The following is a 24,298-nucleotide window of genomic DNA, read 5'->3' as shown; positions in this document are numbered from 1 at the left end:
TCTGGGCTCAGACATTCCCATGGAATGGAATGGTTATAAGGAGATCATGTGTTCTCATTCCTAAGTCAAGATGAAAAGAAACGTACTAAAAATCTGAGAAAGGATTAAAAAGCCTTTTTGAGAGTGACTCAGTGGCCTCAAATCCTAGGCAAACCAGCTTGTCTTCTCTGGTAAATAAGCTGTTTTTGATAGCTGGACTCAAATGAAATCATTAAAAGATAATGTGACCCAAATGAAGTTGCCACCCTAACATGAGATGCAAAAATAGACTCTAAATTGGCAACATAGGACCCGGGCCCCCTACTGCTGTCTGCAGAACTACAATAGGGAATAAGACCCACAATGCAAATTCCAAGAACCAAGACTACAGAAATGCAAAGAAACAACTTCAGACAAAAGACTGAGAGGCAGCATTTTAATATATAAACAGTCAGGCCAGGCCAGAGCCTTGCTACTCCAAGCGCGGTGTGGCCCAAGAACATCAGCATCCCCTGAGAACTGGTTAGAAATGTAGACTTTCAGGTCTTTTCCCCTCGGACCTACTGCATTCTAACAAGATCTACAAGTGATTGTATACATATCAAAGTTTGAGAAGCACGGGGCTAGAACATTTTTTTAAGGTGGGTTTTTGCTCTTAAAATGTGCTTTGAGGTCAAACTAAACCCACTTAAAGTATTTTTTGCTTATTATTTGCTCCACTCTCTCTACCTCTGAGCAACACCATCACATGTCAGGGTCCTGCTCTGGGACTTTTGAGACTATCATGAATCCCAACAGTGTACAGAAGTTTGCTGCGCCGTTTCTGCAGACAGACTTTATGGGTTACAAATTGGATTGCAAAATCTCTATCAGCTGTTCCTTGTACAACACCTGCAGAAGGTAGGTTGTATAATGATTTCCTTTCTTAGAGATGATGAAACCAGGGCCCACGGAGATTTCGTGACTCACCTAAGAGGCACCAAAGCAAATTGGCAAAGGAGTCAAAATGAGAACTCAAGCTTTTGAGTTTCCAATGCAAGGCTCCCTAAACTTTGATGCCTTTTCTTTTTATATAAAGAGAATTTTTTGCATAAGAGACTTTAAGAACAAATTCATAGATAGGCTTGTGTGAGTTACTGAATAAAAGCCATGTACAGATCAGCCCCTGGGATTATGGAAGTTTAAGAAAGAACTGTCTGGCAGAGAGAGCAGTCAGCCCTGGGGGGCCATTGCCCTGCCCAGCTCCCACACTCCTGCTGCCATCCAGGTTGGCAGGTTCTGCAACCAGGAACCTCAGAGCATCATGGGGGCTCAGAGCTCACTCAAGGGTGCTGAGGGGAAAGAAGCCAGGATTCCCATGAGGCCATAGATATGGCTACAGAGGAAATGTGGTGGCTTCTGGATGACAACAACCTATCCCCAAGAGGATGCTCGCTCCCACTTATTTCTTTCATAGATTCAGAATAGCTGATAGAACGAGACTCTGCCTAAATACACTTGGTGTGCTTTACTGAATTGGATTTCCTGATTAATTCCAATTTCCCTGGCACAAATTGGAGCCACTTAATGACTCAGGAATGACCAAGACTGTGTATCTGGCATTGATGCCAATATGGTCTTCCTACTTTACCTGAATTTAAGATTTCTCTATCAGCCCCAGCTAAACAAAGGCCCCAGATGTGGTTTGTTCAGTTTCAGCTGTGTGGTGACTCTCCTAGGGTCCTCTAGAGGATGATTGCCTGGGTGGCTGCTTCAATCCACCTCCCCCCACCCCCCCGCCCATTCCTCTCTAGACATGCATATTCAATGGAACATATTCATGAAACTGATTACAAAACAAAAAGATGGTGCACTTTAAAATTCCACGTAAAAAGTATTGCTTTGCTAATGTGCTCCTGCCTGTGTGCTTGCTACATGGTGCTACAAAGGATAGAGTCATAAGGAATTCAAGGCTGAAGATGTTTGGGATTTTTAGACAACACCGATGCACTCTGCACCTTATACCCTGCTCTGTAGCCTGCGTAGTTTGGGGTTTGGCCTAAGGCAAAAACTACAAAGCGTTCTAATGAGCAGAATTATATAACAGGAATGTATGTGCATATTTGACATCGTTTCTTTTCTTGAAGGGTGGCCCTCTGGCTGTGACCCATGCCCTCTCCAAGGGCTAAGGAGCGCAGAGAAGGAGCCTTTTGTCTCCAGCTGCCAGTTTTTCCTTAGCCCCTAGGGCCCCAGGGACCTGCCCTGCTCTGCGTGGGCCCGCAGAAGCCCTGCGATTTCCACATGGGCGGGTGATTTCAGAACGATGGACAGAGCTGTTCGGCCAGCCTACAGGGAAGAAAGAAAAAGAGAAACAAATTTTATCCTGTCTGCTTCCAGCCACAGAGAAGGGTGAGTTGGACGTACACAGAGGGCATTGGGGCATCGACGTCTATTCCAAGCATCTAGAAACCCTAGGAGAGGTGGAAATTGGAATGGCATGAGGATCATGAAAAATGGGTCGCCTTCCATGGAAACAACATTCACTTCTGGGAAATCTGTACTGATGGAAATAAAGAAGTGTCACATGGTTGGTTGGTTGGTTTTTCCCACATGGTTTTTAATTTTTTTTTAATTGGAAAACAAGAAAAAGAATAACTCTTCCATTTTTCCATTACCCAGACCTCAACGAAAGTTAGCCTTTTGGTATGTTTCCCTCTAGTCTTTTCTCTTGTGCAAATCTGTTGTTGGTTTTTAAAAAGAGGAATGAGGGGGATCCCTGGGTGGCACAGCGGTTTGGCGCCTGCCTTTGGCCCAGGGCGCGATCCTGGAGACCCGGGATCGAATCCCACATCGGGCTCCCGGTGCATGGAGCCTGCTTCTCCCTCTGCCTATGTCTCTGCCTCTCTCTCTCTCTCTCTCTCTCTCTATCATAAATAAATAAAAATTAAAAAATAAAAAGAGGAATGATAGTATATATCAATTGTGAATCTGCTTTTATTTTTCACGTACCATGGCACACTAGAAGATTTTTTCCCTGTTCTTACACAGTCGTCATAACATAGAATTTTTCTAATTGGCTGTGTAATATTCCATAACTTACTGAATTTTCTCTTCTCTTGGAGACTTACATTGTTTCCAGGTCTTCATCATCATAGATTTAGTACAGAAAGCACTTCCCCATTTCTAGTTATTTCTTGAGGACTAACTCTTAGAAGTGGGTTTAGGGCACAGAAGGACATGCGCATTTTTACACCTGATGCAGGATACCACGGTGCTTTTTACAGTGCTGCAGCAGTGCAGGGAGCTGCCAGGCCCATGGCCTAAAGAAGCAGTGTTCAGAGGACCTCCCAGCCAACAACACAGGCCATTCTCTACAAAGAGTGAGGGGGAAGGCCAACTCGCTGCAGCAGACACTGTGCTCTGTGATGGCAGCCATGGTCTTTTCAATTCCATTCTCAAATTCTGAAATCCCACAGCTCCAAACCACTTTTTTTTTTTTGGTAACTCATTTGGAGGTGAAAGCCCAATATGAGGCTATCTGTGACCTTTATGTAGCCCAGTTAGTATTTTTATATTCTGCTTCATAAATATTCATGGATTTAATATGCTGGGGGGCACCCAAGTCCCCATTGAATTGTTCTCTGCCCTATTGTGTATGAGTGGAATTACTTCCTAAAATGTGAAAATCCACAGAAGCAGGTGGGAGGTGTTCACACTCAGCTGAAAGCTCTTCAGTCTTCATCAGGATGGAGTCCAGCTGCCATCGGGGCTCCACATGCTTATAAATCACTATAATGCATGGCAAAGAGCCAAAGAAGCCAGAAGAGGAACAGACTGAGCTCAAGGGAGAGGATGGTGTTTGTGTGTGTGTGTGTGTGTGTGTGTGTGTGTGTGTGTGTGTGTGTTGGGGTTGGGAAAGCAAAGGAAGGAAATGGTGTTTCAGCAGGACCCCAAAGGATATGCATGGGCTTCACAAAACATAAGAGCTTCTTTCCCTGAAAACGCCTCATGATTGTATCTTCCTTTCACCAGCATTTATAAATTGGTGTCTGTGGAGCTATTGATAAATTTCGGCCTCCATGAGGTCAGACGCTAGATCTGGCCTGTGGCTGCCAGCCCAGCAATAACATCCCAGCACCTGGCCCACTGCCTGTCCCTTGGTCGGCACCCAGCAAGCATTGTTGAAAGAGGGAGTGCAGGATGATAACAAAGAGATAATCATTCCAAGTTCATGAAGATTCTGAGCAAAGGAACTCCTAAGGAGTATTCTCCAAGTTGGGCCAGGGTGGAATAAAGCAAAGATCTTAAGCAGAGGAGCCTTCTAGAAACAGCCTGCATAGTTTCGATTGAAGAGAGGAGGCTGGGTTTTTGTAGGCCTATCCCTCTGGACTCTGGTTTCCATTGCCGCCCTTTGTCAACCCTGAGGCTCGAGGTGAACCCGAAGATGTTGTGATTACTATGATTATGGGACAGAGCCATGGACCAGCCCCAGGGGACACATGCATCTTTGAGCAGGGCACCTCTGGAGATGACAGCCTGCATCTGTGGGCTTCTAACCTGCAGACCTGGAGAGTAGGGGGCCCCATTCCATTCAGAAAGTGTGGCCAGAGAGACCACCCGGGAAAGGTGTATCCCTCAAATGCCTCTGCCAGAGCCCTGGGAACAAGGTGATAGTGTGCAGCTCCAGTGGGAAACCCACCTGGCAAGTCGTGGCTGGGGAACACTGAAGGCCTGAAGAAGTGGGAGAGGCTCAGGCAGGCAGCACACACGTGTACGTGTGTGTGTGTGTGTGTGTGTGGTAGTGGGGTTGTCTTTCAATGACCAATGTGCAAGGTATAGTCTCTGCCTTAGGAAGCTTTCAATGTGATGGGTACTTTGGAGGCCTTCTTAGTGTGAGCCCCAGAGCCCAGTCTTCATCACTTCCTCTTCCTAGTCTCAAGAAGCTGGGTGACCAGTTTCTCAGATTACCTTCTAAGCCTAGAGAAAGTGCCTTGCTGATGGTTCTAGGGGTTCCACATTTACATCAACCTTTAAGTACTGGTAGGTTGAGAAAAACCGAGTTTAGGACATGAATTCTCTCTGAGTTTTCCAAAGAAATTATCAGGTCATTCAAACCTGCATCTGAGTCTCCATAGGCAAGGTGCACACTGGAATGATGTGGTGACCAGGGTTAAGGCTGGAGGAACAGGACTTGGTGCTTGGTAAGGCCTGTCAGCAGTTCATTGTCCCTGTGACATGTCCCACCCAAGTTCCCTTTGGGAAATTGGGGTGTGAATCCTGAGTCAGCCCCGACCCAAGCAGGCAGCAGGTGAGTGGGCCACAATTGGGGTGGTCTGCTGCTGACACCCTGGGCACCCCTGTGGTGCTGGGTGTCCCCTGATCCCCTGTCTTCTATGATGAGCTTCCGCCACCATGTATGTAGCTGTCCTGTTCCTCCCTCCTGGGATCCCAGCCCTGCCCTGGGCCTCAGCCCTGGTCTAGCTCTTCCCAGCGCTGACTGAGACAGTGGTCTAATCCTGCCTGGCCTTCAGCAATCGCCCAGGCTGGAGTTCCTTAGCTTATGAATGTATTGGGTCAGATTGCCTATAATTCTTTATTGCAGGATGTTTAGCAGCAGCCCCGCCTCCCCTCCACAAAGGCTAAGAGTGGTTAGGTGACCTGTCTGAACCACAGTTACTAAACCCAGTTTCCAACTCACGAGTGTTTCAAGTCCATGCTTCTAGCAATCGCTCCATTTGTCCAGCTGACAACAGAGCCCTGCAGCTCCTGAAAGCAGACATGCACTATCTCTTACCTGCTACAGACCTGGACAGTGGTATCCAGGAAATGCTCTCAGATTCACTACCTGGGTATTCCAGCTAATCAGTGATTTCTAAAGTTCATACTCCCTGTCCCCCAGGCCTGCCCTTTCAGGCTTTCTCAGGGCAACAGTCACTCCTAGGAGGACTCTGGGCCTGTTCCAGAAAAGAAGCCGGGAGGCGGGGCGGGGGGTGGGGGGGTGGGGAGCTGCCTCTTTCTGCCCCAGGGCAACCCTGCAGGGAGTTCAGGAACACAGATCCTTTGTCTGACCATATGTTTGGAACAGGAGGTTCTTATTTCCAGCAACCCACTACTATTCCCACATGCATTTCCAGAGGGTCTGTGCTCTTATCTCAGAAATGGATTTGGGCAGAGTTGGGGCTCAAGGAAACTGAAGACAGTGGTCCAGGGTGCGTGCTGCCTGGTTGTGGTGTGAGAGACCCACACATCAGTGCTGCCTGAAGCAATGATGGGACAATCTTAGGTGGTTCAGATGTGGCCCAGTGAGAAGGTCTTTCCTTGGGCAGGGAAGGGACTCTTTCTCTCTCCAGGCCTTTTTTCCCTTCAGACTACGGATGTTAAGAAAGTGTAGAGAAGTCTGGAGTGCCAACTAATGTTAAGGACCCTGAAGTCAGGCCTGGGCTTGAATCCTTGCTCCAAGAACCAGCAGCTTGTGACCTTATGGTAGCTTCATAAACTCCCTAGGCTTCTGTTTCCTTATGTAAAAATGGGGATGGAAGTGTCTCCATCACTAGATTATTGAGAGGATTAGTGAGCTAATGCATGGAAAGGGCCTGGCTCCTGAGAGTACTCTAAAGAGCCTGATGGAGCTGGCTTGCACCAGCTGTGTGATTTAGGGAGTGTTACATAATTATTCAGTGACTGTTACCTTGAAGCAAATGGGTGGCATCAACAGAGACAACCGCATGAAGTTGTTGTGGGCTGTAATGACATGATCCGCAGTCAGTGCTCCCAGCACTGAGCAAGCACTGGGTACATGCCGGCCACCATCATGACTGTCATCACCGTAGCCATCATCACCATCATCCTCGTCATCATCATCACCATCAGCTGACAAAGAGGCTTACTTAAGAAGCACACGTCTGGAAATGCAACTTTGAGCAGGCTGGCTTGATGAAATGGGCCATCCCGTAAAGTGGGTCATGGACAGAATGTGGAAATAGTTTGTACTTGGTTCCCTCACGGATGAAGGAGTCCCCATGGGCAGCAGAGCTTCCTTGTCCAAGCTGCTGCTCCAAAACCCACATGCAGTTATTGCTGTGACCAGAGGCGGTTCAGGGCCAAGGCCAGGCCTGGGTGCATTCCCTTCAGGATGGTACGAAAGGTTATGGCTTGGAGTTTTCCAGCCCCAGGTCTCCTGGCATTTACCATGGAACATGTCATTTAAATCCCACAACAGCTTTATGAGGTCACTTCTGTCGCTTGAATTCTGCTGGCTGGCCAGCCACTTTTCAAGAAGGGAAGTAAAACACCTACTTGTTAATGGCTTGCAAGTCTCACCTTGTCCGTCAGGCTGCTGTCGCAGGCCGGGTGTGCCAGGAGCAGCCGCACCATGTCGGCGTTGCCATGGCGACAGGCCAGCATGAGGGCCGAGGATCCCTCGTGGTCCTGCACGTTGACATCTGCCTGGCAGCTCAGCAGCGCCTGGACCATGTCCTCCCTGTCGTGGCTGACTCCCAGCATCAGCGCAGTCTGGCCTCCCTGCCACACAGAGCACAGGGTCGTGGTGAGCATCCCCTCTCCAGCCTGGGCAGACTGGGGCAAAGACTTTTCCAGAAAATGACGTTGATCTGAATCTCCTTCTGCCGCTGGGGTTGGATGCATCCTTCTCTACCCAGCAAACTTCTGCCCTTCCCAAACACTAGTCAAATGCTACATCCTCTCTCAAGCCCGCTGCTAACCCCACAGGCACGGGATCGGTAACACAGCTTACCACTTGGTATTGCAACCTGTCAAGCTCTCTCTCTCTTTAAGGATTTTATTTATTTATTCATGAGAGACAGAGAGAGAGAGAGAGAGGCAGAGACACAGGCAGAGGGAGAAGCAGCCTCCAGGCAGGGAGCCTGATGTGGGACTTGATCCCAGATCCCCAGGATCATGCCCTGGGCCGAAGGCAGCACTGAGCCACCTGGGCTGCCCAATCTCTCTCTCTTTCTTATGGACTGTGAAAGTTTTGATGGCAGGGACTGTCTTTTTCATTTCATCTCTGTCTCCCAGTGCCTGGCACTGAGTACATGCTGGTAAATGTGGAATGAGAGAGAGTAAACAAAAGGTTGAATGCTTCTGCACCATAGCTTCCAATTGTCTGCCCAGCCTAACTAACTTCCTCCAGGAAGCCTTGGTCTGCTCAGAACACTCCTGGTGTTTTCAGTTTAGTGATATCCAGAACTCTCTTTGTCTTGACAAGATCTCTGCTTGCATGGTCCTATGATCATTTCTAATCCATAGCCATTGAAATTTTTTTCTAAGTTATTTAATTAATTAATTAAATTTATTTATTTAAGATAGAGCATGCATGAGTGAGGGGAGGGGCAACCGGAGAGGGAGAAGCATACTCCTCACTGAACGGGGACCCCCACACGGGGCTTGATCCCAGGACTCTGGGGTCACACATGACATGAGCGAAAGGCAGATGCTTAACCAACTGAGCCACCCAGGCGCCCCCGACATTTTAAAAAATTTTTATTTTATTTAAGTAAGGTCTACACCGAGCTTGGGACTCAAATTCACAAACCCGAGACCAAGAGTCTCATACTCTTCAGACTGAGCCAGCCAGGTGCCCCACCATTGACCATTTTTGCCATGCCAGTAGTCATTAGCACATGTGGCAATAGCTTGGGGTCAGAAAAGGAGTCCAAGCCCTGGTTCTGCTGTTCTCCTAGTGTGTGACTCTGGTCATGTCACTTGTATTCCTCAAATCTTGGTTTTTCTCTTTTCTTAAAAATTATTATAAAAATGATCTGGGAGGAGAAACAGGCAAGATGGCGGAAGAGCAGGGTCTCCAAGTCACCTGTCCTCAACAAATTACCTAGAAAACCATCCAATCATCCTGAAAATCTACGAATTCGGCCTGAGATTTAAAGAGAGACCACCTGGAACGCTCCAGTGAGAAGAGTTCGCGCTTCTACCAAGGTAGGAAGAGGGAAAAGAAATAAAGACACAAAAGGCCGCCAAGGGGGAGGGGCCCGCGAGGAGCCGGGCTGAGGCCGGGGCGAGTGTCCCCAGGACAGGAGAGCCCCGTCCCGGAGGAGCAGGAGCTGCACCGACCTTCCCCGCGGAAAGGCCTCCCGGGGAATTGGAGCAGGATCCCCAGAAAGGCGGGGATGCCCTCGGGCTCCCGGGGACAGTAACAGAGGAACTGCGCCCCGGAGAGTGCGCCGAGCTCCCTAAGGGCTGCAGCGCTCGGCGGGACCCGGAGCAGCTCGGAGGGGCTCGGGCGGCGGCTCCGCGGAGGGGGCTGCGCGGCTCCGGGAGCAGCGCGGGGGCGGCAGCTTGGGCGGAGGAAGAAGCTCCGCGGAGGGGGCGGCGCGGCTCCGGGAACAGCTCGGAGGGGCTCGGGCGGCGGCTCCGCGGAGGGGGCGGCGGGGCGGGAGCGCGAATCCAACAGCGCAGGCCCCAGAGCACAGGGCGCCGGGACACAGCCCAGGATCCGGCCTCCCCCGGGACAGGCAGAGGCCGGGAGGGCCCAGGACAGCAAGGACGCTCCTGCCTGGAGCTGAGCAGAACAGCGGCCCCGCCCGGGAGCCCCCAGGCCCTGCAGACGGAGAGCCCCGGAGCTACTGCGGGAGCTGACTCCAGGGTCCCAGAGCTGCCCCCGCCACTGTGGCTTCCTCCCGGGGCCTCACGGGGTGAACAACCCCCACTGAGCCCTGCACCAGGCAGGGGCGGAGCAGCTCCCCCAAGTGCTAACACCTGAGAATCAGCACAGCAGGCCCCTCCCCCAGAAGACCAGCGAGACGGACCACTTCCAAGGGAAGTCAAGGGACTTAAAAGTACACAGAATCGGAAGATACTCCCCCGTGTTTTTTTTTTTTTTTTTTTTTGTGCTTTTTTTTTCTTTCTTTCTTCTTGATTTCTGATTGCTTCCCCCACCCCACCCTTTTTTTTTCTTTTTTCTCCTTTCTTTCTTTTTCTTTCTTTTTCTTCTCTTCCCCCCCCCTTTTTTTTCCTTCTTTCTCTTTTTTCTTTTTCTCTTTTCTTTCCTTCTCTCTCTTTTTCTCCTTTTCCCAATACAACTTGTTTTTGGCCACTCTGCACTGAGCAAAATGACTAGAAGGAAAACCTCACCTCAAAAAAAAAGAATCAGAAACAGCCCACTCTCCCACAGAGTTACAAAATATGGATTACAATTCAATGTCAGAAAGCCAATTCAGAAGCACTATTTTACAGCTACTGGTGGCTCTAGAAAAAACCATAAAGGACTCAAGAGACTTCATGACTGCAGAATTTAGATCCAATCAGGCAGAAATTTAAAATCAATTAAATGAGATGCAATCCAAGCTAGAAGTCCTAACGACGAGGGTTAACGAGGTGGAAGAACGAGTGAGTGACATAGAAGACAAGTTGATGGCAAAGAGGGAAACTGAGGAAAAAAGAGACAAGCAATTAAAAGATCATGAGGATAGATTAAGGGAAATAAATGACAGCCTGAGGAAGAAAAACCTACGTTTAATTGGGGTTCCTGAGGGCGCCGAAAGGGACAGAGGGCCAGAATATGTATTTGAACAAATCCTAGCTGAAAACTTTCCTAATCTGGGAAGGGAAACAGGCATTCAGATCCAGGAAATAGAGAGATCCCCCCCTAAAATCAACAAAAACCGTTCGACACCTCGACATTTAATAGTGAAGCTTGCAAATTCCAAAGATAAGGAGAAGATCCTTAAAGCAGCAAGAGAAAAAAAGTCCCTGACTTTTATGGGGAGGAATATTAGGGTAACAGCAGACCTCTCCACAGAGACCTGGCAGGCCAGAAAGGGCTGGCAGGATATATTCAGGGTCCTAAATGAAAAGAACATGCAACCAAGAATACTTTATCCAGCAAGGCTTTCATTCAAAATGGAAGGAGAGATAAAGAGCTTCCAAGACAGGCAGGAACTGAAAGAATATGTAACCTCCAAACCAGCTCTGCAAGAAATTTTAAGGGGGACTCTTAAAACTCCCCTCTAAGAAGAAGTTCAGTGGAACAATCCACAAAAACAAGGACTGAATAGATATGATGACACTAAACTCATATCTATCAATAGTAACTCTGAACGTGAATGGGCTTAATGACCCCATCAAAAGGCGCAGGGTTTCAGACTGGATTAAAAAGCAGGACCCATCTATTTGCTGTCTACAAGAGACTCATTTTAGACAGAAGGACACCTACAACCTGAAAATAAAAGGTTGGAGAACCATTTGCCATTCAAATGGTCCTCAAAAGAAAGCAGGGGTTGCCATCCTTATATCAGATAAATTAAAATTTACCCCAAAGACTATAGTGAGAGATGAAGAGGGACACTATCTCATACTCAAAGGATCTATCCAACAAGAGGACTTAACAATCCTCAATATATATGCCCCGAATGTGGGAGCTGCCAAATATTTAAACCAATTAATAACCAAACTCAAGAAATACCTTGATAATAATACACTTATACTTGGTGACTTCAATCTAGCTCTTTCTACCCTGGATAGGTCTTCTAAGCACAACATCTCCAAAGAAACGAGAGCTTTAAATGATACACTGGACCAGATGGATTTCACAGATATCTACAGAACTTTACATCCAAACTCAACTGAATACACATTCTTCTCAAGTGCACATGGAACTTTCTCCAGAATAGACCACATACTGGGTCACAAATCGGGTCTGAACCGATACCAAAAGATCGGGATAGTCCCTTGTATATTCTCAGACCATAATGCCTTGAAATTAGAACTTAATCACAACAAGAAGTATGGAAGGACCACAAACACATGGAGGTTAAGGACCATCCTGCTAAAAGATGAAAAGGTCAACCAGGAAATTAAGGAAGAATTAAAAAGATTCATGGAAACTAATGAGAATGAAGATACAACCGTTCAAAATCTTTGGGATGCAGCAAAAGCAGTCCTGAGGGGGAAATACATTGCAATACAAGCATCCATTCAAAAACTGGAAAGATCTCAAATTCAAAAGCTCACCTTACACATAAAGGAACTAGAGAAAAAGCAACAAATAGACCCCACCCCCAGCAGAAGAAGAGAGTTAATTAAAATTCGAGCAGAACTCAATGATATCGAGACCAAAAGAACTGTGGAACAGATCAACAGAACCAGGAGTTGGTTCTTTGAAAGAATTAATAAGATAGATAAACCATTAGCCAACCTTATTAAAAAGAAGAGAGAGAAGACTCAAATTAATAAAATCATGAATGAGAAAGGAGAGATCACTACCAACACCAAGGAAATACAAACGATTTTAAAAACATATTATGAACAGCTGTACGCCAATAAATTAGGCAATCTAGAAGAAATGGACGCATTCCTGGAAAGCCACAAACTACCAAAACTGGAGCAGGAAGAAATAGAAAACCTGAACAGGCCAATAACCAGGGAGGAAATTGAAGCAGTCATCAAAAACCTCCCAAGACACAAGAGTCCAGGGCCAGATGGCTTCCCAGGGGAATTCTATCAAACGTTTAAAGAAGAAATCATACCTATTCTACTAAAGCTGTTTGGAAAGATAGAAAGAGATGGAGTACTTCCAAATTCGTTCTATGAGGCCAGCATCACCTTAATTCCGAAACCAGACAAAGACCCCACCAAAAAGGAGAATTACAGACCAATATCCCTGATGAACATGGATGCAAAAATTCTCAACAAGATACTAGCCAATAGGATCCAACAACACATTAAGAAAATTATTCACCATGACCAAGTAGGATTTATCCCTGGGACACAAGGCTGGTTCAACACTCATAAAACCATCACTGTGATTCATCATATCAGCAAGAGAAAAACCAAGAACCATATGATACTCTCATTAGATGCAGAGAAAGCATTTGACAAAATACAGCATCCATTCCTGATCAAAACCCTTCAGAGTGTTGGGATAGAGGGAACTTTCCTCGACATCTTAAAAGCCATTTACGAAAAGCCCACAGCAAATATCATTCTCAATGGGGAAGCACTGGGAGCCTTTCCCCTAAGATCAGGAACAAGACAGGGATGTCCACTCTCACCACTGCTGTTCAACATCGTTCTGGAAGTCCTCGCCTCAGCAATCAGACAACAAAAAGACATTAAAGGCATTCAAATTGGCAAAGAAGAAGTCAAACTCTCCCTCTTCGCCGATGACATGATACTCTACATAGAAAACCCAAAAGCCTCCACCCCAAGATTGCTAGAACTCATACAGCAATTTGGTAGCGTGGCAGGATACAAAATCAATGCCCAGAAATCAATGGCATTTCTATACACTAACAATGAGACTGAAGAAAGAGAAATTAAGGAGTCAATCCCATTTACAATTGCACCCAAAAGCATAAGATACCTAGGAATAAACCTAACCAAAGAGGTAAAAGATCTATACCCTAAAAACTATAGAACACTTCTGAAAGAAATTGAGGAAGACACAAAGAGATGGAAAAATATTCCATGCTCATGGATTGGCAGAATTAATATTGTAAAAATGTCAATGTTACCCAGGGCAATTTATACGTTTAATGCAATCCCTATCAAAATACCATGGACTTTCTTCAGAGAGTTAGAACAAATTATTTTAAGATTTGTGTGGAATCAGAAAAGACCCCGAATAGCCAGGGGAATTTTAAAAAAGAAAACCATATCTGGGGGCATCACAATGCCAGATTTCAGGTTGTACTACAAAGCTGTGGTCATCAAGACAGTGTGGTACTGGCACAAAAACAGACACATAGATCAATGGAACAGAATAGAGAACCCAGAAGTGGACCCTGAAATGTACGGTCATCTAATATTCGATAAAGGAGGAAAGACTATCCATTGGAAGAAAGACAGTCTCTTCAATAAATGGTGCTGGGAAAATTGGACATCCACATGCAGAAGAATGAAACTGGACCACTCTCTTTCACCATACACAAAGATAAACTCAAAATGGATGAAAGATCTAAATGTGAGACAAGAGTCCATCAAAATCCTAGAGGAGAACACAGGCAACACCCTTTTTGAACTTGGCCACAGTAACTTCTTGCAAGATACATCCACAAAGGCAAAAGAAACAAAAGCAAAAATGAACTATTGGGACTTCATCAAGATAAGAAGCTTTTGCACAGCAAAGGATACAGTCAACAAAACTAAAAGACAACCTACAGAATGGGAGAAGATATTTGCAAATGACATATCAGATAAAGGGCTAGTTTCCAAAATCTATAAAGAACTTATTAAACTCAACACCAAAGAAACAAACAATCCAATCATGAAATGGGCAAAAGACATGAAGAGAAATCTCACAGAGGAAGACATGGACATGGCCAACATGCACATGAGAAAATGCTCTGCATCACTTGCCATCAGGGAAATACAAATCAAAACCACAATGAGATACCACCTCACACCAGTGAGAATGGGGAAAATTAACAGGGCAGGAAACCACAAATGTTGGACAGGATGTGGAGAAAAGGGAACCCTCTTACACTGTTGGTGGGAATGTGAACTGGTGCAGCCACTCTGGAAAACTGTGTGGAGGTTCCTCAAAGAGTTAAAAATAGACCTGCCCTACGACCCAGCAATTGCACTGTTGGGGATTTACCCCAAAGATTCAGATGCAATGAAACGTCGGGACACCTGCACCCCGATGTTTCTAGCAGCAATGGCCACAATAGCCAAACTGTGGAAGGAGCCTCGGTGTCCATCGAAAGATGAATGGATAAGGAAGATGTGGTCTATGTATACAATGGAATATTACTCAGCAATTAGAAACGACAAATACCCACCATTTGCTTCAACGTGGATGGAACTGGAGGGTATTATGCTGAGTGAAATAAGTCAATCGGAGAGGGACAAACAGTGTATGTTCTCATTCATTTGGGGAATATGAATAATGGTGAAAGGGAATATAAAGGAAGGGAGAAGAAATGTTGGGAAATATCAGGAAGGGAGACAGAACATAAAGACTCCTAACTCGGGGAAACGAACTAGGGGTGGTGGAAGGGGAGGAGGGCGGGTGTTGGAGGGGAAGGGGTGACGGGCACTGAGGTGGACACTTGACGGGATGAGCACTGGGTGTTTTTCTGTATGTTGGTAAATTGAACACCAATAAAAATTAATTAAAAAAACAAAACAAAACAAAAAAAAAATGATCTGGCCCGTGCACCTCACAGGACTCTTGTGGGAATCAAGTGAAATAAAGGATGTAAATATAAAAGTATGTGGTAACCATTTTTCTGATTATAAATTGGCCATTACTTCTCATAGATTTTCCTTTTATATACATGGCTCTCTTACACAGCTTGATTAGATTTTGCCCTCCTGGTTCTCCTGGGTTCCAGGCAGCTCAGGGTTTTTTAAGGCTGTGAGAATGAGGCAACAACTCTGTTTTCTGTCCTTTCAGCTCCCATGTGGCTCTGAGCACTGTGTCTTACATGTAAAAAGTGCTGAGGACATGGTTGCTGATGTGTTTGTTCACTGATTAAGGGCCAATCTGCAGTCACTGATGGATTATGCTTCCCTGCCCAGAATGCTGGGGCTTAGAAAAAAGAAAGGGAGTATGCAATCAGGAAAATCCTGGCTGTGCTGCTTATTATCTATGTGAATCTGGACAAATTAACCTCTCGATGACTTTTCCTGATCTGGGAAAATGGGGATGCTTAGCAATGTTACCTGCCTTCTGGGGTTGCTGTGAGACTCCAGTGCTGTGCATGCGTTAGCCCTAATTGCTATGAGCACGAGAGATCATGTATGACAAATACTCGGTATGTGGGAATGTATTCTTAGGTGTCCTGGTTCTCTATTTCTCTGGAATATAGACCGATCTTTCCAGAGAAGCCTGTTTGCCTTTTGGAATGCTTTTATTCAGCCCTGAAGTAATGGTTCTTCCTCTACTGGACTAACCAGACCATGAGAGTTCAATTGAGACCCCACTTTCCAAGTGGTATTAAAGCCAAATGACCTATGTTCATCTGCCCCTCTGCCTGACTTCTCCTGTCTTCCTCACCTCCCTCCTGGTGCAATTCAATACAGTCTAATTCAATGCTATTTACAGAGTGCTGCATGCCAGGTGCTGTGCTGATCCTGGAGATACAAAAAGAAATAAACTGCTTAGCCTGGGAGACTCCCAGCCTCCCAACTCAATCTTATTTACCTGATACCTACTGCTCTCCTCTTATGTAAAAGCCCTGGGGGGAGATGAAGGGAGCAGAGGCAGCTATGAATTCCCACCGCCTCCTTTAGCAACCTCAACCTTACCTTCCTAGAACATCAGTTTGTCTTTTATTAAAAAAAAAAAAAGTCACAGGAATGGGGCGCCTGGGTGGCTTAGTCCGTTAAACATCCAACTCTTGATTTCAGCTCAGGTCATGATCTCAGGGTTGTGAGATCAAGCCCTGCATCAGGCTCTGCACTGAGTGTGGAGCCTGCTTGAGATTCTTTCCCTCTCCTTCTGCTGCATGAGGGGTGGGCATATTGAAAAAAAAGGCTGGGGCACTGAAAGGCACTAATTTTGATTTTGGTGAGCATCCTTTCTTGCAAGAGGGCCAATTTAGAAAAAAAATTAACATTTAAAATGAAAACAGGGCAGCCCCAGGTGGCTCAGCGGTTTAGCACTGTCTCCAGCCCCGGGCGTGATCCTGGAGACCTGGGATCAAGTCCCACGTAAGGCTCCGGGCATGGAGCCTGCTTCTCCCTCTGCCTGTGTCTCTGCCCCTCTCTCTCTGTCTCTCCTGAATAAATAAATAAAATCTTTAAAAAAAAAATAAAAAAATAAAATAAAATGAAAACAGCGTTATTAAATCCGATGGTGTAGGAGCTCTAGGTGAAAATACTTTGAAAAACAGAAGTGATCTACAAATGTCTGTTTCCTGCCATCAATAAGATCGCCATTAGATGAAGTGTGCAGGGCAGCCCTGGTGGCTCAGGGGTTTAGCACCACCTTTAGCCCAGGGTGTGATCCTGGAATCCTGGGATCGAGTCCCACATCGGGCACCCTGCATGGAGCCTGCTTCTCCCTCTGCCTGTGTCTCTGCCTCTCTCTCTCTCTCTCTATGTCGCTCATGCATAAATAAAATCTTTAAAAAAAAAAGATGAAGTGTGCAAAGTGACTATCTGGGTAGGCTATCTGTGGTCACTTTGTGGGGGGTGGACAGGGGAGTAAAATATGTTGTTGGGAGCCCCTTTTTGGGGTCTCAGAGTGAGTGAGTCAATGAGTGAGGCACTATCTGCCTTGTTCTAGATGGACTTTTTTAAAAAAATTATGTATTTATTTATTTTAAAATTTTATTTATTTATTCATGAGAAGACAGAGAGAGATAGAGAGACCGAGACCGAGACAGAGACACAGGCAGAGGGAGAAGCAGGCTCCATGCAGGGAGCCTGATGTGGGACTTGATCCTGGGATTCCAGGATTGTGCCCTGGGCCGAGGGCAGGCACTAAACCGCTGAGCCACCCAGGCATCCCTAAAAATTTATTTAGATGCAATTAATTCACATACAGCATATTATTAGTTTCAGAAGTAGTGATTCATCAGTCTTATTTAATACCCAGTGCCCTTCTTAATGTACATCACCCAGTTACCCTATCCCCTCCCCCTCCCACTCCAGCAACCCTCAGTTTGTTTCCTATGAAGAAGAGTCTCTTTTGGTTTGTCTCCCTCTCTGATGTCATCTTGTCTTATTTCCCCTCCCTTCCCCTATGCTCCTCTGTTTACTTTCTTAAATTCCACACAAGTGAAATCCTACAATACTTTAGACAGTCTTTTTAAAGATGCTTGTACAGTGAACAGCCTTGGAAGAGAAAGAGAGATTGGTCTTCTTCCAAACAGAGGGCAGATATATCCAGTATAAAAGATTCAGGTTCCCTGTGCCCTGGGTTCCTCTCCAGTAATATAGTCCACTTTGTGCACAGGGATCTGACCCTCCTCACACTGCCCTATGGGAATTGGGAATTGGGGCTCAGGGAACTGGTGTAAATATCAACGCTGTGGCTCCTCTTCTTGCTGTGAATAATATACTGTCCTTTGTCTCTGGGACAGGAGTTTCATGTCTTGTACAGCATCCATGAATGACACTAGTATATTCTAATTTGTTAGCATTAAGGTAGAGTACAATCTCAGGCCCTTCACATTTCTTGACAGGCTATATCTCTCATCACTCTAGGGGGGAAAGGAGAGTTGCATGCACTCTCTTGTTTCATATTGGTCAAAGATGGGTATGTGGTCTTTTGAGGAGTTCCCTCTGTTCCATATGGAGCCTTGTCTAACTCAAAGCACCATACCCCTACTCTGTGCTGTCACGTAGGGGGGCCCAGAAGCTGAGCAGAGACATGCCAACCCTCTGAACTGTTTTCTAATTCATGATTGAGGTGGGTCACCTGCAGGGACTTCCTTCACAACCACTAGCAAATGCTTTTCAGCCTTTACATGCCATCTCCTGCTAACTATAGCGCTAACTATGGGAGCACTTCGTTCAAGAAGTCAGATCCAGATGGACTTTGCCCAGTTGCAGACCAGGACATAGAAGACAAGCTCACTGACCTCTGTCCTAGCCTGCCTGGATGTCAGAAGTTTTTGAGGAAACCAAACATACAGGCTTTGGACAGATGCCTTTTGGAGGGCTCAGCCTTCTTGGGCTAAAAACTCTACATAAATCTATGTGAAATTTCTCACCCCACTGGCAGAATAAAACTGAGAGGTACCCATATTTATTAAAGAGGGGATCATGTTCACACACCCTACCTGAGTAGCTTGGATGTTCACATTTCCTTCTCTTAAGAGTTTCCAGACGACAGCCATGTCTTCGTCAGTCTCTGCAGAAGCCAAGGGAGTGATCATCACGGCAGTATAGCCAGCTTTGTTCTGATGGTCAACATTGCAGACACCTGCAAGAGGAGCAGTGGGCCCTGGAACAGCTCCCAAGGGAGCAGAAGTGAGAGTCTACTTTAGCCTGATCAACAGGGCCCTGCCTGCTGGGTAAAAGGCTAGGTACAGAGCAGTCTTTTCCCAGTGGTGGTTATGTTGACATTTTTAGCAGACTTTAAAAAGTGGCTAGTTTTCTTTACAAGTTTTCTGACGCTATCCAGCAAGAAGAGTTCATGGTCGTAGAGTCAGAGATGACCAAGGGGTACAGTGATCGTGACTATTTCATAAAGCCATGTCCTGGACACTGAAGGTCAGTGAAGCTTCATAAGCCACCCAGGTGCAGGTGAAATGAGACCAGGACACAGGTCTGTCTGGCTCTAGAGCCCATCATTCACCTGACCACAATCACCTACAGCTGTGCATTTTAGGTTTTACTCTATGTTGTGTGTGACTCTTAAGCTGATGGCTACATTTTCAGGTCTTTCCCAAAGGCCTAGAGATATGTTTGGCAGTGTACCAGGAAGCAGGAAAAATGCCACAGGATAAACACAGGAAATCTTCCAGGAATAACCATCTCATTTAAAAACCAGAGGGAAGAGAAAGAGCCTTCATGTATTTTTATATTAAAGCAATTAAGAATATACAACACACAGTAGAATGAAAAGTAGCATATTTTTAAAATGAAGGATTAGTTGAGAACTCAAGAAATATCTGCTTTGTAACTCTGGGGATATGCATTCATATCCCTCTCCACCAAAGGTGACATAGGAGATAACCAGCCCATTATCTGCTGTATAAACAAACCCACCTCTTACAGGCAGTACCACGTGGAAAACAAAATCTTTCCCGTCCTCTTGCTTAACTGAAAAATGTATGTATTGCTTTTGGACAATAAAAAATACTATATCAGGAGATCAAGTCATTTAGCCTTTCTTGGCATTTCTTCTGTAAAATGGGAATAATAATAGGGGGTTACTGTGAAATTTAATGAGTTAATATATTGAAAGCACTTAGAACTGTACCTAGCACATAGTAAACACTCAGTAAGCATTAACTGTTTCACTATTATTGTCCAGAATAGTATTCTTGTTTTTATATCCTTGCTACTGGCTCAAGAAGACTTAGGTATTCGTTGTTAACAAATCTGGTTTATGAAAAAATGTCTGGGCTACACAGAAGTTCTGTTCTTGGGTAAAAAAATAACATTATTGGTTTGACATTCCCTCCAACTCACCTCAAACAATTTTTTAGAAGTCTACCACTGTGATGCCGGCATGCCAGTGGATACAAAAAAAAAAAAAAAATCACTCTAACCACAGTCATGACCGGCTAGGCTATGAAAGCTGAATAGAACTCCACACATTGCCTCACAGCTCTGCCCTGATGAAGAGGGGAATATCTGTATTTCCTTGTTACTGACTTTTATTTTTACCTCATGACTGTTTTATGTTTGCTTTTAAGATGTGTAAACAATCTTCAGGTTACAGTTCTCTCTACTCTCTTCAGAAACGTCACTTATAACTCAGTAAGTAAGGACTGGAATCCTCCCCAGGGCTCAGAGAAGGGGTGGAGGACCCAGGGCTTTCGCAGCAGATGCTTCTGAGCAGCCACCAGGGAGTGAGTGAGCCAACCCTCCCTGGAGGGGAGGGGAAAGGCTCTAGACTGAGCATGCTCCAGTTCCACAAGCTTTCTCCTCCGCAGTGGCGTTCTGGCAAAAAAAAAAAAGGATGGTTCACAAAAGACTACGGTGGTGGAGGTGTACCCACTGGCTCTATACTCAGTAATGATGAGTCACTTCTGTGTAGCCCCTTACGGTTTGTAATGTGCTTTCTGGATGCTTCCCAATTGCGTGGGAAGGGAGCCTAGGTTTCAGAACGTGACCCATATGCCTTTCTCAACAACCCTTCTACAGTGAAGGAAAGGAATGGTACCTTCAGTCCATTCTCCCGCTCCCCTTCATACTTGATGCTTTTGGCTATTTAGCTCTATCAATATTTTAAACAGAAAGCTTCCAGGTCACTTTAGGGTTGATAAGAACCTAACTGATTCTCAGTCAACAGAAATGTGTAACAACCAAAGCTTAGGTAGTCTGTTCTCTGGCCTGGCCCGGCCCACTTGGAGAACTTCTAACAGGCTGAACATCTGGGCTACTTAAAGATGAGGCTCTGTGTTTCCAGTCTTTGGATTCTTCATGAACAGAACACAGAGATATGTTCCATTTAATTTTGTGCCTTTCTCAATTGAGCTACCCCTTTTGTGGTGTCGTGAATCCATGAAGAACTGAAATTGGCTTGATGTTAGAGTTGTGACTTTATCTTCCTCTGATGATGTGGAAAGCAGAAAGAATTTTAGGCTGTTAGATACATTGCCTTTCCATTCAGGTAAAAAGCCTCAGGGCTGCTTAAGGGAATTTTGGAGAACTGGAATGATGAGAAGGTGCCAGGCATGAGAAGGGTGTCAGGAAAAAGGGTTCATATAGAAAAGTCCCAAGGAGGGAATGAGCTTGGTGTGTGGGAGGCCATGTGACTGGAGTGGACGGAAGGAGGATGTATGGTGGTGGCTGCGGTAGCAAATGCAGGCAGGGGTGAGGCCAACCGGGATTTTTGAAGGCCAGGCTGAGGAAGCTGCCTTTCATTTGTAGAGCAAGGGAAAGCCATAGGAGGCATTTAAGCCAGGGTGGATAAGATCCAAGTTGGGGGCAGCCCAGGTGGCTCAGCGGTTTAGCGCTGCCTTCAGCCTAGGTTGTGATCCTGGAGACCCGGGATCGAGTCCCACATCGGGCTCCCTGCATGGACGGAGCCTGTGTCTCTACCTCTCTCTATGTCTCCCATGAATAAATAAATGAAATATTAAAAAAGGAAAAAAAGATCCAAGTTGGAGGAAAGCTGTTGGATCTGGAATTCAGACTTACTGATGCCCGTTTAAACTCCTCCTCTGGCCTCCTAAGGGTTACAGATCTAGCATGTGCTCCAATTTCTGGATGCCAGGAATAGGAAGAACAAACCAATGGTATCAACTGTAAATAAACCCCAGCAACACACTGGGTCATTGTGTGATCTCAGAATCATGCAAAAGTCTCTTGACTTTTCGGAGCATCGCTTACATCATCTATAAAACAGGGATGATTATCCCTATTAACAGGAGTTATGAGGATTAAATGAGATCTCATATGCCAAGCGTTTAGCAGAGGACCTCATCCGTGGAGATCATTTGGGGTTTTGTATCTCTTATAGGTACCCTCCTAGGTATTCCTCATGCAACCTTCCTAAACTCAGATGACGTTGGGCCTGGACATGCCTTCAGTCTGCACCGTCGCCCCTAGGCTTTGTAATGTCCCACACGGCAACACGAAGATAGTAACACCTACATCACAAGAATGTTGTCAAGGATAAGTGACATAACAAAGGCACGGTGGTCTAGTCCGTTCCTAGAATACAGGAGGAACACAGGACAGTGAAGAATCTCCATGCTGGAAGGAAGCTGGTACCAAAATTGCCCTTGAAGAAGGGAGTCAGACTGAGCAGCTGCAACCATTTCTGACCTGTCTCCAGCAGCAGCCTCACGACAGAGAAGTTGGAGTGGGACACGCTGTAGTGAAGGGCCGTGTTCCCGTTGCCATCAGCCAAGTTCACCAGCAGCTTTAGGAAGTGTGGGGAGTGGGGCTGGACCCCACGGAGGTAGGCAGCCACCACAGCAGGGCTAGACGACTTCCGGCTGGAGACACGGAACCACTCTTGACGGATGGTGTTCAAACTCTGCCTCTGAAAAGCAACAGATTTCAATTCCAGGAGGTCAGCTGGCCTGGGGTGCCCTGGCGGGGCTGTTACTTTCCACTGGGAAAAGTCAGCTGTGGCTGCTTCCACTTCCGTCCCCTCAGCTGCCTCTTACTCCGTGTGATTCACTGCTGGAGGGATCAGAGCTGGGGGGGCGAGGTTTGAACCTATGTGATCAGCTACCGACCACCACCCCCCCCAACCTGCTGTGTGAGGCCTGGGAGAGCAAACAACCAGTGACAAAGCACTTTTCTAGGTGACAGTGTGAATCTACTGTAAGTTCAGATCATACCCCTGTCTGCACAGGATAAAACCAAGGTCCAGTCTTTTGCGCACATATAACTGGCCCATGTGGACCTTAGCTCAGACTCTACCAAGACTTTTTTGCATTTTTAATAGGCATAACTAGCAAGTCACAACATTTTACTAATGGGAAAAACTCATGCTGAAAGCTAAGACAAACAACATGCCCAATTTATGCTAGAAATAAAACCCAAACAGCTGTGCTTGAATTATTTTTGGCTTTTAAGCTTTGCTAGAACCTTCAGAGAAAATGGTTTCATTACCCATGGCAGGACCTCACTATCTGAAGTATGGAGCTCCTTTGGAACCATGAATGAGGAGAGTTCCAGAGAGAATGACATCAGTTCTGTGTGTTACATGACCTACATGTTTAAAGTAGAACATGTTTAAGTTATTTATCTAAACGGGAAAAGAAACCATGGGGATGTGATTCCACACTCATTCTGGAAAGGAACTGGGTTTGGAGTCACTAAACCCATGTGGCAGGCTTAAGTCCTGGCTCAGCTGTATGACCTTGGAAGTCATATAGTCTTTTTGAACCTTACTTGTCTCATCTACAAAGTGGAGATGAAACAGGGCTCGGTCCCTAAACCTCCACAGCTCTACAGAGTGAGGTCCTTATACAACCTGCTTTGTTTCTAAAGTGGGTTGGGGGTAAGGGATACTTTGTTCCTAATATGGGTGTGGTTTCAGGTTTGCACATCCTTTATCGCTTTTCTTTTTAATTTTAACTTTATTTTTAAGTAAACTCTACGCCCCATGTGGGACTGGAACTCACGACCCTGAGATCAAGTTGCATGCTCTACCAGTAACTGGGCCAGCTAGACACTCCTCCGCTATCACTTTTCTAGGCAGAAACACTGGGATCTTTTGTGGTTGAAGCACTTTTTATATATCAGAATATCTCCCTTTCCTGTCGAATCTTCAGGAGAATCTGGAGAAAGATCCTAAGATTAAGGTATGTACAGTTTAGTTCTGTAATTCATTTAAGATTAAGTAACAGGAGTTTCGATCAACATTCATATCACCTACTGGTTTTTTAACAATCTGGGAACAATGGTTTGCCAAATCAGCTATGATAAAATAATCAAAATGGGTTGGGCTGAATCAATTGTTTTTACCCCTGAGGCCTTTCTATGAAGGAGAACAAAATGGGCTTTAAAAATGCTTACAGGCTATTACATGTCGGGGCCTACCAGTTGGCTCTCATGACTTGGGAAAGTGTGTTTGTGCCAGTATCTCTTGAGTAAACGTAAAACCTCATGGCTGCATGTTTAATTCTCGGCGGACCACGAAAGTGTTACGGAGCAAGAGATGTATTTTCTTGCTCTTGGTCTCTTGACCCATAAGTTTGCTTCAAGAAAAACAGTAAAGACCACAGAATTAAAGACCGGGACTTGAGGATAATGAAGACACACTGCCCACCACCCA

The 24,298-nt window shown here is 45.7% G+C and overlaps 1 protein-coding gene across 6 annotated transcripts in view; it reads right to left on the bottom strand.

Annotated features, from left to right (window-relative positions):
• Nucleotides 1–401: 401 nt before the first annotated feature.
• KANK4 (KN motif and ankyrin repeat domains 4) overlaps nt 402–24,298 on the bottom strand; it is a 74,569-nt gene continuing 50,672 nt past the window's right edge. For all 6 annotated transcript variants that reach the window (XM_072730749.1, XM_026006958.2, XM_026006961.2 and 3 more), the window contains 4 exons: nt 22,333–22,552; nt 18,669–18,811; nt 7,279–7,479; nt 402–2,304 (listed from right to left, as the gene is read on the bottom strand). In XM_072730749.1, the coding sequence (XP_072586850.1) occupies nt 2,200–2,304; nt 7,279–7,479; nt 18,669–18,811; nt 22,333–22,552 (669 nt within the window). In that variant the 3' untranslated portion in view covers nt 402–2,199. The remainder of the gene's footprint in view (nt 2,305–7,278; nt 7,480–18,668; nt 18,812–22,332; nt 22,553–24,298) is intronic.

The sequence above is a fragment of the Vulpes vulpes genome, chromosome 12, assembly GCF_048418805.1.
Source record: "Vulpes vulpes isolate BD-2025 chromosome 12, VulVul3, whole genome shotgun sequence".
Lineage (NCBI taxonomy): Eukaryota > Metazoa > Chordata > Mammalia > Carnivora > Canidae > Vulpes > Vulpes vulpes.
This window is presented reverse-complemented; position numbering and strand designations above follow the sequence as displayed.